The sequence below is a fragment of the Rhinolophus ferrumequinum genome, chromosome 27, assembly GCF_004115265.2.
Source record: "Rhinolophus ferrumequinum isolate MPI-CBG mRhiFer1 chromosome 27, mRhiFer1_v1.p, whole genome shotgun sequence".
Classification (NCBI taxonomy): Eukaryota; Metazoa; Chordata; class Mammalia; order Chiroptera; family Rhinolophidae; genus Rhinolophus; species Rhinolophus ferrumequinum.
This window is the reverse complement of record NC_046310.1, coordinates 7992523-8015156: the sequence shown is the minus strand read 5'-3', so window position 1 is coordinate 8015156 and position 22634 is coordinate 7992523. Positions and strand designations below refer to the sequence as shown.

Here is a 22634-nt window from a genome sequence, read left to right as displayed (position 1 = left end):
TGTTATTTTGCACCCAATAGTCGTTCATCCTTTCCACCCTTTCTTTTGATTCCACTGTTGCAGTTTCCCTCGGGCACGATGGACTCTCCGTGCTCAAAGCCAATGAGAAGCAGTAAACCAGTATAGTCAACAGAGGCATATGACGTGTTCTGGGTTTAAATCTGGGATTCAGTTGAATCTGCTGCCGGTCACATTGCCCCTCAAAGAGTCTGAGAATATAGCCAAGATAGAAGAAAGAGTAGATGTCAGAGAAGGAGGCAGAATGGAGTCTGGTGACATCATTCATCCCTTCAGCCAGGCTCTGCCTGAAACCAGCTCTTTCCCTAGACTTGTCTGCCATAGGAGACAACCCCTTTCATTATTAAACCTGTATGTGTCAGAGAGGTTTCCTGCCACTTGCAAACAAAAGTGTTTAACCCAAAAAACCCTTGAGAGAAAGGAAAAAGAATAGAGAGCATTTAGAGAGGCATCGCGACTTCTTAAAATCATGCCATATTGTGGCCGCTCAACAGGTGTTGGCTGTAGTTTGAGCTCTCAAATGTGGAAACCTCAGGAAGCAAACCTGATTTGAACTGAAGTGATACCGACCGAGAGTGTGACATCGCTGACCCGCTTCCGAAGGTGCTCCTCAGAGTTAGGTTACCTGGGAATGTCCTCAGTCTCTGCGTTCCCGTCTCGGGGTCCTGAGCTGTAGCAGCAACTCCTGTGCTAAGTAGCTATTGAAGTAACCGTACTTGATTCTGATGAAGGCTTCTCATTGCTAAAATGACAGACCTGAACTAGATCAGCGGTTCCCACAGGGGGTCCCGGACAAAGGCCATCAGCCCTACCTAGGGACGTGTTTGGAATGCACACTCTGTAGCCTCGTCCTCAACCTGTTGGATCAGAAATTCTGAGGGTGGAGCCTATCGATCTGTATTTTGTTAGATGCCCCCCAGGTTATCTGGTTGCCTACCCAAGTTTGAAACGCTCTGAACTAGATCATCTTTAAAACACTTTCAAAGAAAGAAAATATGATCTCGTCTATGACTCTGCCAGCCTTGTAATTGAGACACCAAGGGAAAAACAGATGAAACAGGACCCTACACTCCACTTGTCTTTGAATGTGGATGCTCCGTTCTCAGGGCCAGAGGCCTTTCCAGTGTCAGGGGGCTGGTGTGTTTCTCACTGTCTCCCTGCACTGGGGGAGGAAGGGAAGCTATGGCTAACCGGGTCCAGATGCTGATTCCTACCTGTGGCACCAGAAAGCAACGGACATGATGTTTTATGCACCGAGGAACACTGATCGGTCCTACTGTAAAGATGCTGTCAGCTAAATTTCCTCTGCTCTTCAATTCCTTCATGAAACATCTGTTATAAGGAACTTCATGTAACTGAAAGCTGAGTCTCCTCCCTCTGGGGAATATTCTTTAATGAGCGCTTTGTGGCCACACTTCCTCTGCGGGGCTTTGAAACGTGTCTGCTCAAGTCAGTTACATCTTTATCCCAGATTGCATGGTTTGCGGGCTGTTAGACCTCTGACGTGAGATTTTTCCCTCCAAGAGTTCACACGCGCAACTCCACAAAGCAGGCTGACATAGTTTTCCGTTGCCTAGAGAACAATTAACATTATGTAACCTTTTATTAAATACAAATACAGGCGCACCTGGGAGACACTGTGGGTTCGATTCCAGACCACAGTGGAGAGAGTCACAGTCTTTTTGCTGGTGGAGGGCCTTGCCTTCAGTTTGTGGAAAAAAAAATACAATACTTGTGAAGCGCAATTCAATGACATGGGCCTGTGGTTTTCCTTGATATAGTGATTACTCCCACTTACCGTGTTTCCCTGAAAATAAGACCTAACCGGAAAAGAAGCCCTAGCATGATTTTGCAGGATGACATCCCCTGAACGTGAGCCCTACTGCATCTTCTGGAGCTAATCTTAATAGAAGACCCAGTCTTATTTTAGGGGAAACATGGTAAATAGCATTTACTGGTGCTGCTGCTGTTTAAACCATTCATTTAATTCTCACAAACTCTGTGAAGAAAGTGCTATTATTATCCCCATTAACACGTGAGGAAGCTAAGGAAGAGACTGCTTGCAACTCCTCTGTCAAGTTCATGAAATGGCATGTTCAGACCCAGAGACCAGCCTCAGAAGCTGCCATGGGAGCCCCTGCTCTGCATTGTTTCTGTGAAGCACCTTCCATGGGCCACTCACATCGCGTCTTAGTGGAAGTAGCACAGATTTCTCGGCCCCCTCGTGCATAGGGGTCTGAACATGTTACCCGACTCTACGGTTGTGTCAGGTATAGTTTCAGGGGTATCGTTTGCTTCAAACGTCCGGTATCCAAAACCTGTGGGCAACGAACGAGAGAGTTGTCCTCAATGAGCTACACTACCTGTGGGCTTAAAGTTTAAAATCTAAAGAGAGGAAAGCTATTCAGGTAAAAGTGATATTTTTACAGCATTAAAGCATAGGCGGTGTTATGTAGTCCACACTCTGTGTAGACAGCAAACACCTCCCAGCAGGGCCTTCCTTTCCCAGTGTGGATAAATACTTGATTGCCCACCACGTATTTTGACAAACTTCCTTCATATTCACCTATACATGTCTATCTAAGATAAACTCCAATTAGGTGAAGAAGATATTAAAATGACCTATTTGTTTATTTGGGACAAAAACTCATGTAACGTTAGTGAAACTATTTACTTTTCTGAACTTTTAGCTCTCCGCTCACATGAGCTGTGAATTCCGTTCTTTCTTTGGCTTGTAATAGAAAATTTTAAGTTTTCAGGTCTGATTTGCTGTTGCAGAGGCTTTTGTGTAGGTATGGGGCGATCTCTTTAGCATTTTTTCAACTACATTTACCCAAAACATTAGTGTACGACAGTCGGGTCATTATTGCTAATTACTAACTTGTCCTCTCTTTGGGCCGATATTACAGTTGAATAATTGGTGTTCACGCCGCTATATGTCAAGGGAAATGAATACGTGTGACCTTTGTATTGCACACAATTTGCACTCTTGTAAAGAGAGACAATTTATCTAATAAAGTGAATTTTATAATTTTTTAAAACTTCATTGAAAGAGCAAGGGAGACTACAGTTGTAAAAAGGAATGAATGAATGAATGAATGAATGAATCCACCCTTTTCTCCCTCTATTCCAACTACTTTTCCGTGAACAGATTGAAAACGTGACAGTCACATGAGGGCACTCACTCACAAGTGGAATATTGGAGAACCCAGGAGTGTGAGCCGTACGGCGTGGAGGGGAATCACACTGGTCACAGCAGTGACCACCTGCGTCCTTTGGGCTATCGGGAAAGAGGAACGCTTTTCTCTTCAAAGTCTGAGGTTGTGGGCATGACCACAAAAAGGGCTAGAACCTTGTTCACATGGCTGACTCTATAAATCAAGTATGTGTGTCTCTTACATTGTGCATTTGTGAAGCGCGTTGACGACAGGTCCTGTCAAACTATCTGAATTTTAACTTCAATGCCGCCCACCATCCCCGGCATTTTCATTTGCTGAATACGTGGCCTCAGGCTAGTTGTCCTCTCTAGGCCTCAGTGTGTTCATCTGAGAAGGGCTTGCAGAGTCCCATAACCGTCCTCGACGGGTTTTGGTAAGGGATAAAGGATGGGCGGCGTTCTCTGACAAGACCAGCCGGCACCTAAGTAGGTGCTCAATTATTTGTCTAAAGAGTGTAACGCATGGGATGTAATAAGCACAAAATATACATAAAATATCACTATTTGGGTTGAAAATTAAGCCAAGCCCTAAGCATCTGCATGTGTCTTTTCCTTGGTGATTCTAACAACGGCCTCTCAAAGCTCAGTGGAAGGACACAGCAGCCTGGTTGGGGTGTGCTAAATTATAAGTGAGGACTAATCTGGGGATCAAAGATTCTCTTTGGGCAATAGCACCTGACTGGTAGGAAAAGCATCAGCTGTCTCGCTCTGTCTCATGCATTTGTACTCTTTGTCTTGGAAATAGCCTTCCCCACAGTTTCAGAGTCTTGATGTTTAATTTAACACAAAGGTCTTTGCAAAGCACAATAGGGGGTTGTTTCTGGTAGTTCTGGCATTGAGGAAATTGAAATGTACATGTTTTTTCTCATTTATCAAAGACAGGCGAGAATCTAAACTGACGTTTTATATCAAATGAATTATGAACTGTGTACTTTGTACCTAGGGGAACAACAACTAAATTAGAGTTTGGGATAAAAAAGAGAGAGACAAAAATAGGTTTTTAATAAAACATACAGTAATTTCTGTCACTACAGTGACAGGGCCCCACCCAGTCTTTTTGTAGAACTAGTGAATGGATGCAAGCTATTCTGAAATCGGTAAGATTTAAATATGTTTGGGAGATTTTCTCAGAAAGGATTAGACCTAAATTATATCTTCTCATGTACCCAGGCTTTATAACCAGTGAAACCTGCTTGATAATCTAAGCTTACTTTTTACTTTTTCGTCATCGCTTCCTTTCTTAGGGAACACACACACACACACACACACACACACACACACACACACACTCACACTCACACACGCTTGCCCGTGCACAAATTCTTACTTCCTGAGAAAATGAGATTAGAAGTTGCTTGAGGAAAAAAATAGTATGCAAGAATTATGAAAGTGCCGTATGATTATGTGCCGTAAAAGATTATGGAAGTGCCGTATTCTATGTCTTCTGTTTGTCTATAACCCCTGCACACACATACACACTCACACATAAGCAAATTATCCTAGTGGTTAAGAATGTGGCTTCCAAAATCAACCAGACTGGCTTCCTATAGCGACCAGTAGCAGGTTAATTTCTCCTCCTGCTAGCCAAATGACCTTGAACAAGTTAGAGAATCGTACTTTGCCTCATTTCAAGAGCCGAAATCGGTTTTTAGACGTCCTTCAGCACTTCTGGTCCTGCTGATGACTATTGCTTTATTGTCCCCAACAGAGAATGTGAAATTAATGGATCATTGAGGTAAGGGATGCCCCATATATTCTGAGTGTTTGAAGGCTAGATCTAGTTATCAGTGAGTGTTTAATCAGCTTGAATATTAGATCCAATCCCATTGTTTAGATTTCTTTTATAACCTATTCCCTCTGATTCTTCCATCACTAAATGACTGAAGTTTTGTCAGCTATTCAAAGATCACTTAATTTCTTGGCCTTTGATTCTCTCCCAGACTAGTAGATTCAGTGGTATCATAAGAAAGAATCCAATTCTAAAATACAGCAGTTTGTCTTCTTCACTCCATTTTTCTTTTACTATTGTTCTTGTTAGATGCATTTAGCAAGAGGATATTTAATTCACTCTTTCTAAAGAAAGTGGCTTTGACCTAGCTTGAATTTACTCATTGTTAAAATCATGCATTAACCTTGCTAAGCGTATCTATTTTTAATTTTACAAAGGTGAAATTCTTTAGAGAATTATTTTAAATGAAGTGAATGAACAATATTTTAAGTAAAAGTAGGGTAGACTTAATCCACTAATATTTTTGTTGCGTATGTTTTAAATTATTTTTTTTCCAATTGAAGACACACTACACAGAGGGCTCAAGTTATCAGATTCTGAAGGAAAAAGAACTTAATCTATGCTGCCTAGAAATTAATTTGGATGAAAGTGATGGTATTCAAAATAATAGGAATACTAACAAAGTCTCTTAGGAATACTAAGAGGAATTCAAATGTCAAGAGCAAAGGCTTAAATAGAGTATCTAAATCTAGGAAATTTGTGAGGAAAAAGAATATAATTCTGTTGGTGGTTTGAGTTGTAACAACAGCAAAAAAAATCTTCTGGGTATTATGACCACCAATTTCAGGGGCTCTAATTAGTCTGACAAAGTGACAGTTCCAGATTCTAGTTGAACAAATAACGTATCTAATGAAATTCAAAATTCCCGTTTTTCTCAGAGCACAATGAGCTGCATCCTTCACAGCTTTGGGGTATTTCAGGATTAACAGAGGATGTCCACAATCTGTGTGATGTTTCCTGGTTAACAAATTGACTGAAACTCTCTCGCAGAATAATTTGAAGCAACTCTTTAATCGTAAACCACAAAGAGAGGTGGAAGCGGAGGTGTGTTGCCTTGGTCCTACAGACGATAACGTGAAGTGGAATCTTTCATTTCTAAAAATGGTCAATAGCAATTAGTATTCAGTGGTGTCTTTTTATTCCGGTGCCCTTGACACACCTTCGCCACCTCTTTCTATATTACTCCTATTATAAACTGTAACTGGGGATATCCTTGCTTCTTCTCCATTCTAATTAAAGCATTCTTAGTGAAGACAGGGACAATTTTTCATTTTATGAAGAACAATTACTAGAGCTAGGTGAGTTCTGACAATTGGGTTTCTATAGAACTTTTGACAAATATTTGAACCAATTTTGATTGACGTAGTCTCGTACCAGCAAAACATTGGTGAAATTTTGTGTTTCCTTCAGAAATGTAGACCCAAATGAGTCAGGTAAGGACCAAGGACAAATGTTGTTCTATCTTCAGGTTTTATTCAATAACATACTCCAAAATATTTTGTCACTCAATTGAGTGACAAGAAAAAACAAAAAAATTCATTTTGCAAAATGTTTGTTTTATGCACACACTTTTTTCCTAGGCAGAATTTGTCCTAAATACTCCTCTACTACACTTGTGACAACACTGAGAAAACATCATCACTTTATATTTTTAGAAGTCATATTACTGAAAAATGCCATAGAGTTAATGGCATAGAGAGTTTTCACCATATCTTATAAGGCAAACAGAGTTTACAAAATAATAAAGTGATTCAACCAAACCATTTCAAAAAATTATGTATAAATATACTTGCATTAAGAAAGACTGGAAAGGTAGTTTATAATAATATAGCAATGGCCATTTCTGGTTAATTACAGATAATCATTTTATTTGGTAACTTTCAAATTTTCTATCACAAACATATTATTTTCATAGGTACAAAATACATACTTTAAAAAAAGCACTCTGTTTAGTTCTATAAGCACCAAATTTACCATTTGTTTAGTAATTATTTCAGTAGCAATACTCAATTCTCAAAATTTGGTTAGTGCTCTAAAGTTTACATAAAGATATAAGAAATAAGATCTCTGCTCTCAAGGAGTTTATATTACAATCACTTCGGCATATTATGGGGAAACGGAATAGCTAGACTTAAATTTGAGATTCATGTTGGTGTTGAGAGATGAATTATAGACTTGGAAACAATAGACATTCATAAAACCATAGGTTGCCATTTATTAGTCATGTACTTCAGACATGTTGCTTAACCTTTTCTAACCTCAGTTTTCACATCTGTGAAATGGGGACATTGAAGAAAATAAATGATACAGTGAATATATTGTAAAGTAGTGTTCCAGATCTAATTTGATACTGACATGTTAGCATTCTCCAAGCAATCTCTTTTATATTGAAATAATTACTCATTTTCAGATAATTGGGTCCTTATTTGTAAATGAAAAATATGATCTGGACCTTAACAATTATTAGGATCTTATGGGGAAAAAGATTGCTTTTTGCAGATCTTGTCTCCTACAACTCATCCATTTATCCAGTTTTACAGGACATCACTGTACAGGAAGCACTAGGTACTGCTAGGTACTACAATTTCTCCTTAAATACTTTGCTTCTTTAATAACAGTCCTTTCTGATTCTGTGTGTTCCCTGGAAAATGATTGATCTGCCATTTTTAGCTATCCAAATGACCATTTGGAATCAACTACATAGCCAATCTGAATGACGGTGATAAACTCCAGTATTAAGCAGTGCAGAATTAAGATGCTCGGGGAGCTTCCCAACACATCAGTTGTAGAAAACAAACTCAGAATCCCCCTGTGTCCCGCTCTGGTCAGAATGCGCAGGAAATGTTCAGTTGAAGTAGAAGACTTCATATTTTTAAAGGGACGTTATTTATCAAACTAGAACAGATCCACATCAGAAACCAAAGCTAGATAATGGTTGAGGAATCATATGGAAACTAGTGGGAGGGAAGCGATGTTTACCCTGAAATGGGGGAACTTCAGTGGAGAAGAGGACAGCTGCTCGAATGTGCCTGGAGTTCAGGCCCATGATGGTGCTGGAGGCTTGTCCTCGGGGATGAGGATGAGTCAGACAAAGTCTTGAAGAGCCCAGTGTTGTAGCATGGCCGGCCACATGCACCCACCGCCCCTATAGTCCCAGCTTTGCCTGCTGCGGCTCAGTTACCCCTGCTAATTATTTAAAGCACCCTATCCCCCTCTCCAAACGTCTCTGTGTGGACAAACAGGTGCATTCACCCTGATAAAAGTGAACTGTCATCTGGGGATGCTTAACCATGGAGCTGGGAGGACTGTGGGTGGAGCTGGGCCCCCTGTTGACTCTCTAGCCCTGACTTCCTATCGAACTTCAGGGGGAGGGATACTAATAAATAGAATGAATAGCTATCTTGGAACCAGCCATTATTGTCCTTCTTCACGTGGGAGCGGGTTGGAGTCCCGGGTTGGATGTGTGTGTTCCTGCACTGCGATGGTGATTTTCCTTTTTTTTCCAAATAGACTGTTTTTCTTGTGGATTTATCTGGAGAGTTATTTTTGCCGGTCGACAACCCTAAGTTAGGTAGAAGTGATGTAGTTTTACTTCTACGTCAGAAGGGCTTCCCAACAAGCGAGAGGTGCCCAGTAATGCAGTGGGGCCACTAACAAAGCAACCCTTCCCGTCACTGGCAGTGAGCAAACAGGCCTGATGTCACCCAGCTGGGGTGGCTTAGGCAAGAATTCTCTATTTGGTGGCAGGTTAAACCTGGTGGCTTCTATGCTATCTCCACTCCAAGTTCAAGATGCCGGTGTTTTATTTTTTAACATGGTACTGGCAGAGATCAATTCTGTGGCACACCTATAGATACCGCTTCATTTTGTAACATGTGTTTTTCTTGCCAAGCTGAAGACCTATCCATTTTGCATCTTAGGGAATTTCTATTTCCTGAGAACTGGCAAGTTCTCTGTGTGAGGTGCCTTAGGGACAATGAGGAGACAGAGACCCAGCTGTGACAAAGAAATAAGACCAGGAAAGTGCCGTTTAGGAGTGCGACTTGGACAGAAAACAAATCTCACCTTTACGATAACTAATTTATTGACTCCATATATTTAATATTAATTTCCTCGTATAAATCACCTCCTCTACCGAGCTGAGTTGCAGTGTAGAATTAAAGGCACTGTCTTCACATGTAAACAATCTCAGTTTACATCCTCCCTCTGCCAGCAGCTGTTTTTGTGATTTGAGGGTATGTAACCTCTCTGAGCCTGAGATACTTTTCTCCACTACGAAGAGTTAACATCACGATTCCGTAGTACAGTTCTGAAAATTAGAAGCCATTATGTTAACGAACCTCGTACATTGCATGGTTTCCCGAAGGTGAGCTGTCATGCGATCCTCTTCTGCGAGCACTAAATCTCTTCTAACCTACTTGTCACCATTTTCCGCCGCTCTGTTTGTACATCCTTGTGCTCAAGGTTGGCTGTCCATTTGTTAGCACATCTGCACATTCCTCATAATTAATACCTTTTCTAATGACATATGGTTTAGTGACTGGAAATTGCGTCTCGCCTTCTGTTTTCAATTTGTTTATGACTCAACGACTCAATAGTTGTGTCTGAACTTTAATTTTCCGTTCTGGAAATTAGAATTTAAAAATCCTCGTTCGTATGTTAGCTATTTTAGGCAATGAGAGGGAAGTGTGTAATCCAAGGATTCTGAATATGTGGCAGGCTCTTCAGCGACGCAGCCAGGATGCAGAGAGATAAAAGGTCACGGCTTCTGTTATGTCATGTGAACAGGGAGCGCCACACGGGGATGCCAACGGTCTCATCTCTAAAGCCCGACATTGGTGTGGCCTGGGCTGGATTGACACTCCATGTGAAGTCCCAAGGAAGCATCACTTCTTGGACTTCATGGGGGTCACAGGGACGGGCATTGGGCTGAAGACACGATGACACCCCCGTGAACTGTCTCACGGCGCCGCCATGGCAAAGCCTCCTCAAAACCTTTCCCTCGGAAAGTCTAGGTCCCGTCCACACTGGGATGCAGGTTCCTAATGTTTCAAACCCCTGGGGCCCTTACGCCACTTTATGCTGTGCATACAGTCTGGTACTTATGTGAGTCATGTCTTTTCTCTCTTTAACTATGAAGCAGATGGTCCAGTCCCTTTTCCGCCTATTCTGCCCTTTCCCCACCCCCAGCAAAGAACCTTGTACAGAGTGACATTCGATATATTGTATCACAGATTTGATTTATCACATCAAATTATCACATAATACACACTATTATGGACTTCTTTGATATGTTAATGCAATATTTTATTCCAGTGTTTTGAAATGCACGCATATACACACAAAAAATATGCATGGCAGTAGTAAAAGTTGGGGGGCTCACCCGAGAAATTGGGGCATATGAGAAGCACAGTGAATTCATTTTGTCCCCAAAACTGTGCGCTTCTGGCCACTGCAGCATTAATAGTCACTAGCCACGTGGATCGAAAGAGCCACTGGTTTTGCTTTTTTAGAGCCCCCCCCCCCCCGAGTTCTGCGTATCTGTATGGAACAAAGGTTTGGGGCATTCTGTTTGGTTTTTGTTGTTTTGTTGTTGTTTTGGATATGGAAGAGTCTAGAAGTATACATCATTTAAAAGTTGAACAAAACCATCAAAACAGTCAAAAGATTATACCAGCTGGAATAGTGTAATCCGTGATTTAATTTATTACTTACTGTTTTTTATTCATTTTGCCTCCCCAAAAAGGTTAAATTTGAAATTTTATTAAAAACTCCCTTTCTTTGAATTTATAGGTTGGGGTAGCTGTTTTATCCAGTTGCCTTGTAGAATTAGTATTTACTGGACAAGATGTGTTGATTCAGGAGGTTGTCTGTGGAGTGCTTGCCCCGGGAGGGTCATATTAAATTTGAGAGAGGCTTTTTGAGCAACATAGCATCTTGGAGACAATATATCAAGCTGATAGATACACGGCTCTTCTGTTAAGAAACCAGGGGTGGAATTATGGCTGGTTCCCAGTTATTACTTTGGTGCTAAGGAGCCTCTAAGGAATAGGTCTAGGATAAAAGGGGTTAACCAGAGGGGAAAGAAAGGTTTCCAGAATTCAGTGTTACTGAAAGCATGCAGAATGAATAGTTCTGTGTAAATAAATTAAGACCATCACTCTGTTTGGAAATACTTTGCAACTTTATTTTATCAGAGTGTGACTGATCAGTTTAATCGACCAGTTTTTTGTTTTGTTTTTTTTGTTGTTTGTTTTTTTTTAATTTTCTTTGTGTGTGTGTGTGTGTGTGTGTGTGTGTGTGTGATCTCTCAGAAGAGAATTCAAGATACTTTATTATTGTGAAGTCTACTTTGGGGCACTTCTCTATTCTTAGTACCATGGTTATGCAGTTTTTAACGCTTGAAGAGATTGTTTTTGTGTACATATTTAAAACTCTATTATATTCTTCATGTTCACAGTTTCTTAGAGCTGATTTTTATTCAGAATTTGAATTATCGATAACATTATATTCCTTGACACAGAAAAATTAAATGAAAAAATAATCAACTGAGGGACACGGCTTATGCAGTTTGCACTTTACTTTGTGCCCATCCTCTTTTTGTATGTGCATTTGTCATAAATCAGTTAAAGACTATATCAAATAAGAAGTCAGCATTGCTAAAACTATTTGTGCTCACAGATAAAATACCAGTTAAAACGTCTTCAGCGATGAACGTCCTTTAAACCAAAGATTTAGAGTTAACTTTTTGGAATGCTGGCCCTGGGCAACAGTTTCATTGCCTTTCTTAGTCATGTCACATTTCTACTAACTGAGAGAACTGTTTCATACCATTTTGTTTCTCTTCGAGCTTCCAGTTTACTCTCACACATTGGCACTAAGCTGATGCCTTAGCTTTTATTTTGCTCCCTGAGAAAATGGATGCCATCAGAAGAGATCTTTGTTTTTGTTTTTTTTCTCCCATCGGCGAATCCACCTGTGTCTCCATCTGTCACCTCAATGTCTACATTCCCTTCTGTACAATGGGTGAATTGTCCCTGCTTTATTCAACAGCCAGCATGCACTGCCTCTCATTTTGATTCACATGTGCACTGGCTTGTCTCTCTCTCTCTCTCCCACACAAGAAATTTGATTCTTCCTTCCCCTGCATGATCATTTCTCCCAGTCTCTTCTGGATCATTCCGTCGACCTTTAACAAATAAACAATCAGATTTCTCCAGTATACGTTGATGCACAACCCCTATCCAAATTCCAGTCATCCTGATGTCGCCACTAATGATGTAAACCATACCTCTTAAATGTAACACAACTCAGAGCTGTCGAACCTCTTCGTAAGTGATGTCTCCCCTCAGTGTTCCTCATCCCAGTCATGGCACCACCATTCACCTGGGTGTTCAGGCCGAAAAACATTGGCATCATCTTATTTTCTCTTAGCAATGCACTCCACACTCAACAGCAAAATGTATCACGGCCTCCACTGCTATCCCTCGAATCTAAGCTACTGTCACCTTTTGCCCGGATCATTACAGTCGGTCATTTCCCGTTACTACATTTGTCCCCACTCCTCCATTAGCACTGAGTAGCTTTCATCAGTTTAAAATCATGCCCTTCCCTTTATTTATGTCCTGCAGTGGCACCCGACCCCATTTAGAATGGTATCCAAAGTCCTTCCTGTGACTTTTAAGACCTAGACCAGGGGTGTCCAAACTGTGGCCCATGGGCCATCCATTGTTAATTGGCCCACAGCAAATCCCAAAAATATACTTAGTTTACTTCAATAAACCAGGTGAGGCAATACATACTTCACCTCGGGTGAGTGGCCCGGCTGTTTGTGTATTTTACCGTATACAGCCCTTGGTGAAAACCGTTGACAAAAGTTTGGACACCCCTCACCTAGACCTAGAAAGGATCCAGAGGGATCTAGACCCTGCCTATCCCTCCATCCTCTTTCCCTTTCCCTCTCCTTTGGCTGCTCCAGCCGCACTGGCCTTGCCCAGTTCCTGAAACATAACCCGCGCTTTTCCCTTCTCACTGCCTTTGCACTTCCTGCTCTCCCTGGTGACATTGCTCTTCCTGCAGGCATGCTCAGGACCACCTTCCTTAGGTCACGAAGGTCTCTGTTCAAATGTCATCCAATGACATGTTCTCCGTGTGACTTGTTGCACAATAACTAAATAATCTGAATTGTTGTACAATAACTAACATTGCACATTCCTTTTCACTTTCGCGTCCCTTACCCTGCTTTATTTGTCTCCTGAGCTCATGTCACCCTCTGGTGTGATCTCATGTATCCGTTTGTTCACTGCCTGCCCACTCCACTTACATTAAGGTCCATGGGTCAGGGGCCGTGTCTGCTTTACTCCGTGCTGTTATCCCTCCACGCAAAGAATGCTACTTCGCACGCAGTGGAGGCTCAATAAATGTTTATTGAATAAATTAGTGAATTATTGATGAACTCAAAATCCTTACAACAGATGAACGAAACATGCAATCCAATTCTTCCATTCGCATCATCACTGATCATTCATTAGCCTCTCGGTTCACAGGCAGATTCTCCTGAATTGGAGAGTAGGTAAAACTCACACACTACATAAAGTTATGTGTGAAAGAAAGTTGAAAATGAACCCTGATGTATGTTTTTTATTATTTTGATCTCTTCTTCCCCAATGTCCTCTAGTAATCCTTGGTCATTAGGAGCTCGTATTATAACAATCAGAATATTTCTAAAAATTACGTTATAGTAGCACTTGAGTTGTGCTAAGGGTAGTTCAGAATAGACTGATAAAATAATAATAGTAATAATAACTAACAATTAAAAATTGCCAAGACCGAAAATAAGGTGTTTTATTTACATTGTCTCTGATCTCTGTAGCAGTCCTGCAAGGGAAAAATAGTATCTCCATTTTAAAGATAAGAAACATAAACTCGGAGTTGTTGGGTGATTTTCCTAAAGCCACAGAGCTTTGTATAATTTGCTTTTGAGTTTTTGACTCTCTTTGAAACAAAACTCTGATATGATCGGTTCATTAAAGTTATACTTGTTGGAAAAAATAATTTAATAACTAGAGGCATCTTGTCAATGTTTTTAGTAGAATAGACTTTAGTTTTACTCACTCCTGTTAGGCCTTCTAGAACTATGCACATAGATTTCCCTGAGAGATTATATCAAGCAGGAATGCTGAATTCAGGGACGATTTGCCAGAGATTCAAGTAGACTATAGAGAGCAATGCATTTGCCCCAATTCGCAACCTATCTGAATGAGGGCAGAGTCCCTGTGAGAAGGGGCACCTGATTATTTAAAACACACGTGGGAAGAAGTTTAGGTTTTATATTTTTATAGGTGAGAATGAAGACTGGGATGGCTAATATCAGCTAATCATGAATATTTATCATTGTAGAAAGATACAGTTTTGGTAAAGCTTTCTCAAAAAACAAACAAAAACTTGTGTTCCTGAGTAGAAGAACACTCAGTGGCAGCGGGTGACATGGGAGAAATGAAAAATCTGGGCTCCTTCGCTGTTCTGTTGCTTGATTATTGAGCAAAAGTTAAATGAAAAGGGTGGTTTAATATTTGCTTTGCCGCGTCCCCTACGTGGTTTCAATTAGATGAACGGAAGTACAGGAGGGGATGCACGGCCCCTTCATTTGTCTTGCTGGGCAGGGGCTGGCTTTGAAGACGGAAATACCGATGTAACTGCACAGAGATGAACAATAAGGAAGTGCAGTAGTTCAGGAATGAAAATGTTAAATTAAATGGACCATGTTTAACGTTGCTGTTGATCCTGGCGAACAGTTTTTCCAGTATGCGGCGCGTTTCCATTCCATCCAGCATATGCTCGCTACAGTTTTCTCTGCTCTAATTCATCTGCGTTTTTGGACAGCTCCAGATGGCGTGCTGCCTCCGAGGCTTTCATCTGCCACTCCAACCAGTCTTCAGGTTCTCTGGTCTACACCAGCTCGCAACAATGCCCCCGGCCCACCCCGATACCAACTCCGGATGAGGCCTGGCCACTCCACCCGTGGATTTCTAGAGTGAGCATTCTCCTGTGTTCACCCTTCTACCTGTCCCCCAGGTTTCACCATGCAGACAGAAGTAACGTTCTCTTCTCTTTTTGTGTGTGTGTTTTGTTTTTTTTAATTAAATTTATTGGGGTAACACTGGTTAATAACGTTATATAAATTTTGATTTTTGAGCAGTAAGTCAGTTCTCATTAGCAACAAATAAAGGCCCCCTTTTGATAGTTCAAACAAGCAGAAAACAAGCAGCACTCTAAGATAATCATTTGCTTTCCAAAAATACCTTTTCTTTCTTTCATATAGCATTTAAAGGAAGGCTTCTTCCCCTGTAGCTTTTCATGAGCACGTGTATTGCATCATGCATGCACATACCTGTGCCCCCCAAAATGCAATATGAACTGTGGCTACACAATTATAATACTTTACAAATTCCACATGGCATCATTCTCAATACTAGGCTAGAATTTACTCGATGGTGCTAGACTTTACAGCTCATGTAAATGCACTATTACAAACCCTCAGCCAAATGGCTCCTTATTTTCAAAGAGATACCATATGATGACAAAAAATTGCAGTATGTCATGTATGTTGACATTATCTGAAAGTTCTTTGCAATCAGAATCTGTTTTTTTAAATTATTTCTTTGAATGTCTAAAGCTTCCTAACTGACATTTCTTTCCCACAGGTTATTTTCCAATCCTTCTGCGTTGTTAGGCCATGAAGTAAGAGATCTCCAGCCGTACACAGAGTATGGGTTTCAGTTGGTTGTCTCCAATGGATTTGGCAGTGCACATAGTTCTTGGAGTCTGTTCATGACGGCAGAGGACAGTAAGTGACCTGGACAACTCACAGCCGAGTGTTCTCTACTCTGGGACATCTTAATTCTCTTCAGTTTTTCTAAAAGAAATAAGTCTTCCCTATTTTCTTGACATTTAGTGACAATAGTGTTTTGCAGGCAAGGGTGGTCAGACTGTCCAGAAACAAGAGAAATGTGAGCTTAGAGAGGTGGTGGGTTGAGTGTACAGACAGACAGAAGTAATTCACAATAAAATGTGATGTGACCCCACTCTATCTTTCAGGACACATCTAGATGTCCTGCAAGAGGAAGGGTGTCATCTTCTAGTCATTGACCAAATGTTACATTGTTCACTGCTCTGAAGGAGTTAGGGCAGGTAGAAGACCATGGAGAATGGTCCCTACCTTGTGAGGATGCTTAGAGCATCATTGTACCTTCTCCTGGAAAGAGATTCCACGGTACTTTTCCTTGCACCTGAAACACAGCCTCCAGAATAGAGAACTGCAATCTGATAACAGTGATTCTTCACATCATACATAGCATAGATTGGCATTGCCTTATTCAACCAGTTAAGAGAATTTTCTGTTTTTTTGTGAAAGAGTTATGTTTGCATATGTATGTGTTTACTAGGTAATATGCAGGAAATAAACACATGGACATAATAGTTTTATACAAATTGCATCTATAAAAGCATCTATTATGGAAGTATAGTTTTTCTTTAGAAAAATTGGAAATTAAATCAAGCTACGCAGAGTGAATGAGGACACTGTATCTTTGAGAAAGGAGGTTTTTAGAGTTAATCTTGTGAAGTCTTTTAATCAGAGCCTTCTTAGGATGTTGCCCTGTTATCCAATTGCCATTCTAGCTCCACATACAATGGAGAAGAGCGTGACTTTCAGAAGGCTAGCTGTTAGTCAGAAGGCATGGTGGTTGAAAGAATATCAATTTCATATTAAGTAGATTCTTTTAGTTCTACAGTATCCTTAATTGTATTATTTTAGTATGGATAAGATATCAAATGAGATAGAAGCAGAACTGTTTAAATTCCTTAAACCTTGCTTTGTTTTACAAAAACCTGTTTTAAACAATATTGCATAATACTTCATCCATTTCTCCAATTCATAACTATTCCCTGAGAACAAGTTAGGTGCTTCACAAAGGCACCTCCAGTTCTTCTGTTCTCAAGAGTACCATTTGGGGAATTATTGATATGGTGCAATAAACAGCACCTGAGAACCCGAAAGCACGAGTGCACCAGTCAGCGCACCTACACACCCATTGAGCGGAAGGTTACATACACTCTGAGGAATCTGATAGCATGGTCTCCCACTGTATACAGATTCATGAACTGGAGAGCTCACATTCAGAACAGATTCTCGAAGAAATATTAAATAAACTGAAAATATATATTTAATCTCCTTTTAGATGTAGCTTGATGGCACTCGATAGCAATGACCTGAAAATAATTATTCAACACACTGCATAGGCGATGGCTCCATAGAATGCCACATTGGTAAAGGAGGGAATAGTCTCCTTTTTTTTTTTTTTTTGGCACCCATTGTGTCTATTCCCAGAGAGAAAGGGTCACATTTGGATTATCTCAGTGGTGGTTCTTATTAAATGGGATCAGTGATCTCCTGTCTGCAGGCAGGGAGCAAGCACATACGTAAAGTTCAAAATATTGCAAAGTACCAAATGGCACAGCATGCTTTGTGGAGAACACTTACCTCCTGCCTCATCTTACCATAAAACAAGTCTTACAGACTCTGTGTGCTTAGAATTTTCAGGCACCGAGACACTGCCTTCTTGGTGATTTTTAGGGCCTGGGTTCGAAGCGAGTGGCATTAATCTTTCATCTCCCTTAGGTAAGACTTAGTAACGCTTGATTCTATAGCAGGAATTAAGTCAAGAAACCCAGCCATCATTTCCGTTGAAATCCTTTCCCTGAAACTCTTGCCCCTTCCTTCCCTGGCTCCGTGCACCTGCCATGCATTCGTGCACATTAGCGAAGACCGAGAGACTACCCATTGGCCGGCTCCTTTGGGTTAAGTCCCCGTGCGTGCTCACCCCTGAGACATGATGACAGTGCACTCTGTGTTTTGGGTGTCAGTGGAGACAGATGCCATCTCAGAAAGGATGTGCAATTGAGTTGACAAAGGCTAAGTGATTGGCATTGGGCGCAAGCAGTTTTTCTGTCAAGGCTTCGGAGCGTTGCTTATAAAACCACCCAGGCTGACAGCTCCATTGCCAGAATCACACTGCCTCCTCCATCCTGCCTGCTGCCTCCCATTCACCAAAGTGCGATTTCCACTGTTGAAATTCTACATATCATGTTACAGAATGAAGTAGGGATGTCCCCTCATGCCCACATTTAATTTCAGACCATCCGTAAGCACCTTTCTACATCAGCCAAAGCCTCAAAACGTTCAGGTACCAAAAAAGGTCACTGATGGCAATATTTTTAGTGTGACACAGCAAAACTGCGATTTTCATCAAGTCTGTGACACAGATGAGACCAGAAAGAGAAACCCAGGCAGGAAATGAACGATCGCCAGAGAAACAAATACTTAGGTGCAAAAAGAAGTTCTCACGGACAGAGAAGGACTGGGAGGAGTTTTCATAGATTTTTTTTTTCAAATTATTTGTTATTTACATCAGTGCGCCACCAATATCCAATTCCATACGTTTTTTTTTTTAAATCCAGTGTGCTGACGCCAAAAAATAATAATAATGCTCATTTCCTATGACTATTTTAAATCCTGTTAAACGTGCGTTGACAAAAGATGTTCATTTCAGCCAACTCGGTCAGCAGAGTGTTTGACTCTGCGACCAGATAAATGGAAATAACACAAGTTTTTGTTTGTTTTTTTATTTGTTTTGTTTTTATGTGCTGCTGGCAGACCAAGCACCTTGCATGTCTGCAGCTTACAAAAATGCATTAAGGTTGTGTTAGGACTTAGGAGCATGCAATTAATGACAGGAAGGCAGAAACTTGCCTTGCAGCTAAAATGGTTGATATCTTTCAACCAGAAATAACCATCAGTCCTGATTATCTTATTGTTTCCTCTCTCTTGTGAATTTACAATTGTTTTCTGTGCAGTTTATTCACCTAGAGGTTGTAGTTGGCTGGAAGGGCACCTTTCTTCCGACTTCAGCGTGAATGTTTAGCCTACTGAAATCCTTCCCTGTGTCAAATATGAGACAACCCACTTTTCTTAAAAATACAGATTCCCCAGACCAATAAAAGTCAGATAATATGCTTCTTTCAAGATTTCGGGTAACAAGATTGACATATGGACCATCTCTTTATTTGTGATTTTAACAACAAACGTAATATGGTATACATAAGGAACTAGATCAACCTAATGAAAATGAGACTGTTTTCTAAACTCACTTCTCTAACTCCAAAAAGAAAAAACAACAACAAAAAACTGGTCATTCAGTTGTCAGGTATTTTTAAAAGCCTTTAAAAATTTGATCATTTCACCAAATTTGTGGTTAAAAACTCCACATTTATAATTTAAAACCACTAATCTAAGAAGCATTATTAAATAAATTTGGGCAATTTGAATAGTTTTCTGTAGATTTACGTAGAAAGTGTTTTCATGTGTTCATTATTTTGCTAACAGACTATTCATGAGTTTTGACTGGAATATGCTAAGAGAGAGGGAGTTTATCATATTTTCTACATGGTAAGATTTTAAATACTATGAACATATTGTATTTACTCATAATATTAGATCATATATATATATATATATATATATATATATATATACATATTTTACATTTACAGCACTGTGAGCAAAGGATTAAACAAGAAGGGAAATTATCCCACTATCTGGGTCCTGCTTACTCTTCTCATCAGTATTTTTGAGCATTTCCCCCTTTACTTCATCTTTGAGATTCTCATAGCAGTTTACAAGGAACAGAGGTTCTTCTGGAATAAGACAGAAAGACATTGCAATATTCATTGAAATCTGTATCTAACAGAACACATGTCTTTCTTATTTGTGGCAAAATTCTACTCATTCATTAAGCCTCAGCTCAAATGTCACCTCCTCTGTGAAGCCTTCCCTCCTCATTTGTTACCGTAGAATTTTGGTTTGTATTTTCCTGTGCTCCATGAATGTCCTTTTCTGGAGTGTAACTCAGGACCTGGGACTCTGCTCATGTCTCATTGCATATCCAGTGCCTGGTGGAGAGTCTGACACAGACCAGGTGCCCCCTGATGGTTAGTGAAGTACTGATTAAAAAAGAGTTTCATGTTACATATCCCTGAGACCTCTTGGTCTAAAGTTAGACCAAGTTATGTCCCAGGGACTGAAAGAGATGTGAAAGTTACAGGGATGAATAAAACACGGTTCTTTCATTGAGGCACCCACCATCTGGCAAGGGGGCGCATAGAGTATAACTGCAGTTAGAGTATGCAGCACTGAGACTTCTGGGAGAGCAAGCCCCTCCACATGGGGTGTCAGGAAAGCCGTGCTGGAGAAGACCAGGAGAGGGAAAGGGGAATGGTTTATATCTGGAGATCACTTTTATATCAAATCTCAAATTGACTTCCTTCCCATTGGTCCAGAAGAAGGCAGAAAAAGCAATTGCTATAGGAGGTGTCCACTGACACACAAGCCCTGGAGGGCAGCTTCCAAGGTGTTCTGCCCAGAGTGGTTTCGGCCTCTGAGAAGGAGGGCGACAATCGGAGGCAGACAGAAAACAAGGAAATCCCCAAAGCCGTCCTCTTTCTTTGCCTTGGTAAAAGGCAGCCTACGAGCTGTCCCTTTGGTTCAACATTACCTGTCTGAGTAGGATAATGAATGCTCTAATTAGAGAGGCTTCTGCTAGCCCCAAACCATGTGCTATTTCCAAATGAAGCAGGGAGGCATACATAGCAAGGGATTTTCAACAGGAAACCACTGTTTCTTCTTTTTATTCTCACAACCTGTAATGAGAGTAAAACACTCTGAGTCCTTGTGACAGAGAGAGGAAGTAAAAACGTGGTATGATTAATTGGTCAAGATCATGTTAGAGCAGGATTTTCCAAATCATTTAATACATGTATTTGTGCCCTTAAGAATATTTAGATTTTAAAACTAATATTGCACAGCGAACATCTTTTTGTTAGTGTGCTTTAGAATTGAAAGTCTTCACCTGCATCTTAGGAGTATTCTGTGAGAGAAAAACGTAGGAACGGTTTTAAATGACGGTGGAACATAGTTGTATCAGTAGATTTTATTTAACGAGGGAATGTGAACAACACATTTCAGTAGTGCTGCACGATTATTTTGCTTTCCCTGTTCCAAGTATGTTTTCTAATTGCTTTACGTATTCTAAAGGCTGACATGTTTATCTTTTCAGTGATGTGGGTATCTGTTTTACCCTTAGCAGAAAACTCATGATGAGAAATAAATTATTTCATCTGCTGATTTTGAGAGCAAAATGGCTTTGTATGTCATTGCATACTTTGTTTCCTGTTGCATAGATTCCACCCCTCAAATTCATGCATTTCCAGAATTAATAAAAGCAAATATTATTTTTACATTCTTATTTTTATATCCTAAGATCAAAAGCTAAAAGTGACCAACAAAAAATCCTTTGGAAAGATGGATTGATCCATGAAAAGTTCTGTCACCTGGGCTCAGTTTCCCCCTTGAGCTCTTGAGTTTCCATGGGACACATAAGGCACATCGCTTTTCCAAATTTGGAACCTCTGTTTCTTTTTGGACTTTTTTCTGCCTTTATGAATTCTCACATCAAATTATTTAACTTTCTGTCCCAAACTTTCCAAGAAGAATCCATGGCTATTTACTGCACATTATGCTGCCCCAGTTCTGGAAGACAAAGCATTCTTCCTAATTTGTACTCTATGGCCCTGGTCTCGGGGGAAATGGAGAAAAATATTTTCCAGTATCAATTCTCCTTCTTTCAGACTATCTAATAGCAGCCTTTCCATTACAGCACCTTCTAGTCCTTGTATTAAATAGTGAGGCCTGTGTTACTAGCCCTTTTCCTGTTTTATCAGTTGTCAAGAAGCTGAATGTTCTTTGTGTGTGTGTGTGTGTGTGTGTGTGTGTGCACGCGTGCGCAAAGCCATAGTGCCCATTCTTAATATTTATTTTGAGATACAGTTATTGTACCCTCTTCATCATCACAAAATTAACATTTCTTTATCTTTATTTTATTGGTCCTATTACATTTAAGTCTTATATTATGAGCTGTATAAACTCCTTTTGGGAGGTAGTTGGGGTATAAATAATATATTTATAAAAAGAATTCATGATTAAAGGGATGGCAGAATCTATCACTCTACTCTTCTGATAACATATCAGTAGTGAATATCAAAAGGCCACATGAACTGTTAACATATAATATATTACGCAACGTAATTATACATCCATATATTTGCCACTGTGATTTTTAATCCATTGGCAAATTTAAGGGATATTCACTCGTGGAGTTAATGTTACTGAAAAGAGCTTTTAAACTGAGTGAGTTTTTAATTAGAATGGTAAAAAGTCACTTCGGGACAGTAATGAGAACTTAACAGGAAAACTGACCAATTATGGGTAACTCTAATAGAAAAAAGTGTGAAAGACCTATAAAAACCACTGAAAGTTATATACACACTGGAGGTGTGAGTGAGTCGAACTGTTCACACACACACACACACACACACACACACACACACACACACACACACCCCTTCCAGTGTACACACCTGAGTATAAAAATAAATAAGCAGACCCCTTCATTAACAGATTTCTTCGTCTATTTTAGGCTGTCTCTGAACTTTTGA

General features: G+C 40.2%; 1 protein-coding gene across 1 annotated transcript in view; it reads left to right on the top strand.

Moving 5' to 3' along the window:
- Positions 1-22634, top strand: part of USH2A (usherin) — a 559517-nt gene that overhangs the window by 347741 nt on the left and 189142 nt on the right. Inside the window, exons 38-39 of the mRNA XM_033099662.1 lie at positions 14907-15057; positions 15728-15870. Of these exons, the coding sequence (XP_032955553.1) occupies positions 14907-15057; positions 15728-15870 (294 nt within the window). The remainder of the gene's footprint in view (positions 1-14906; positions 15058-15727; positions 15871-22634) is intronic.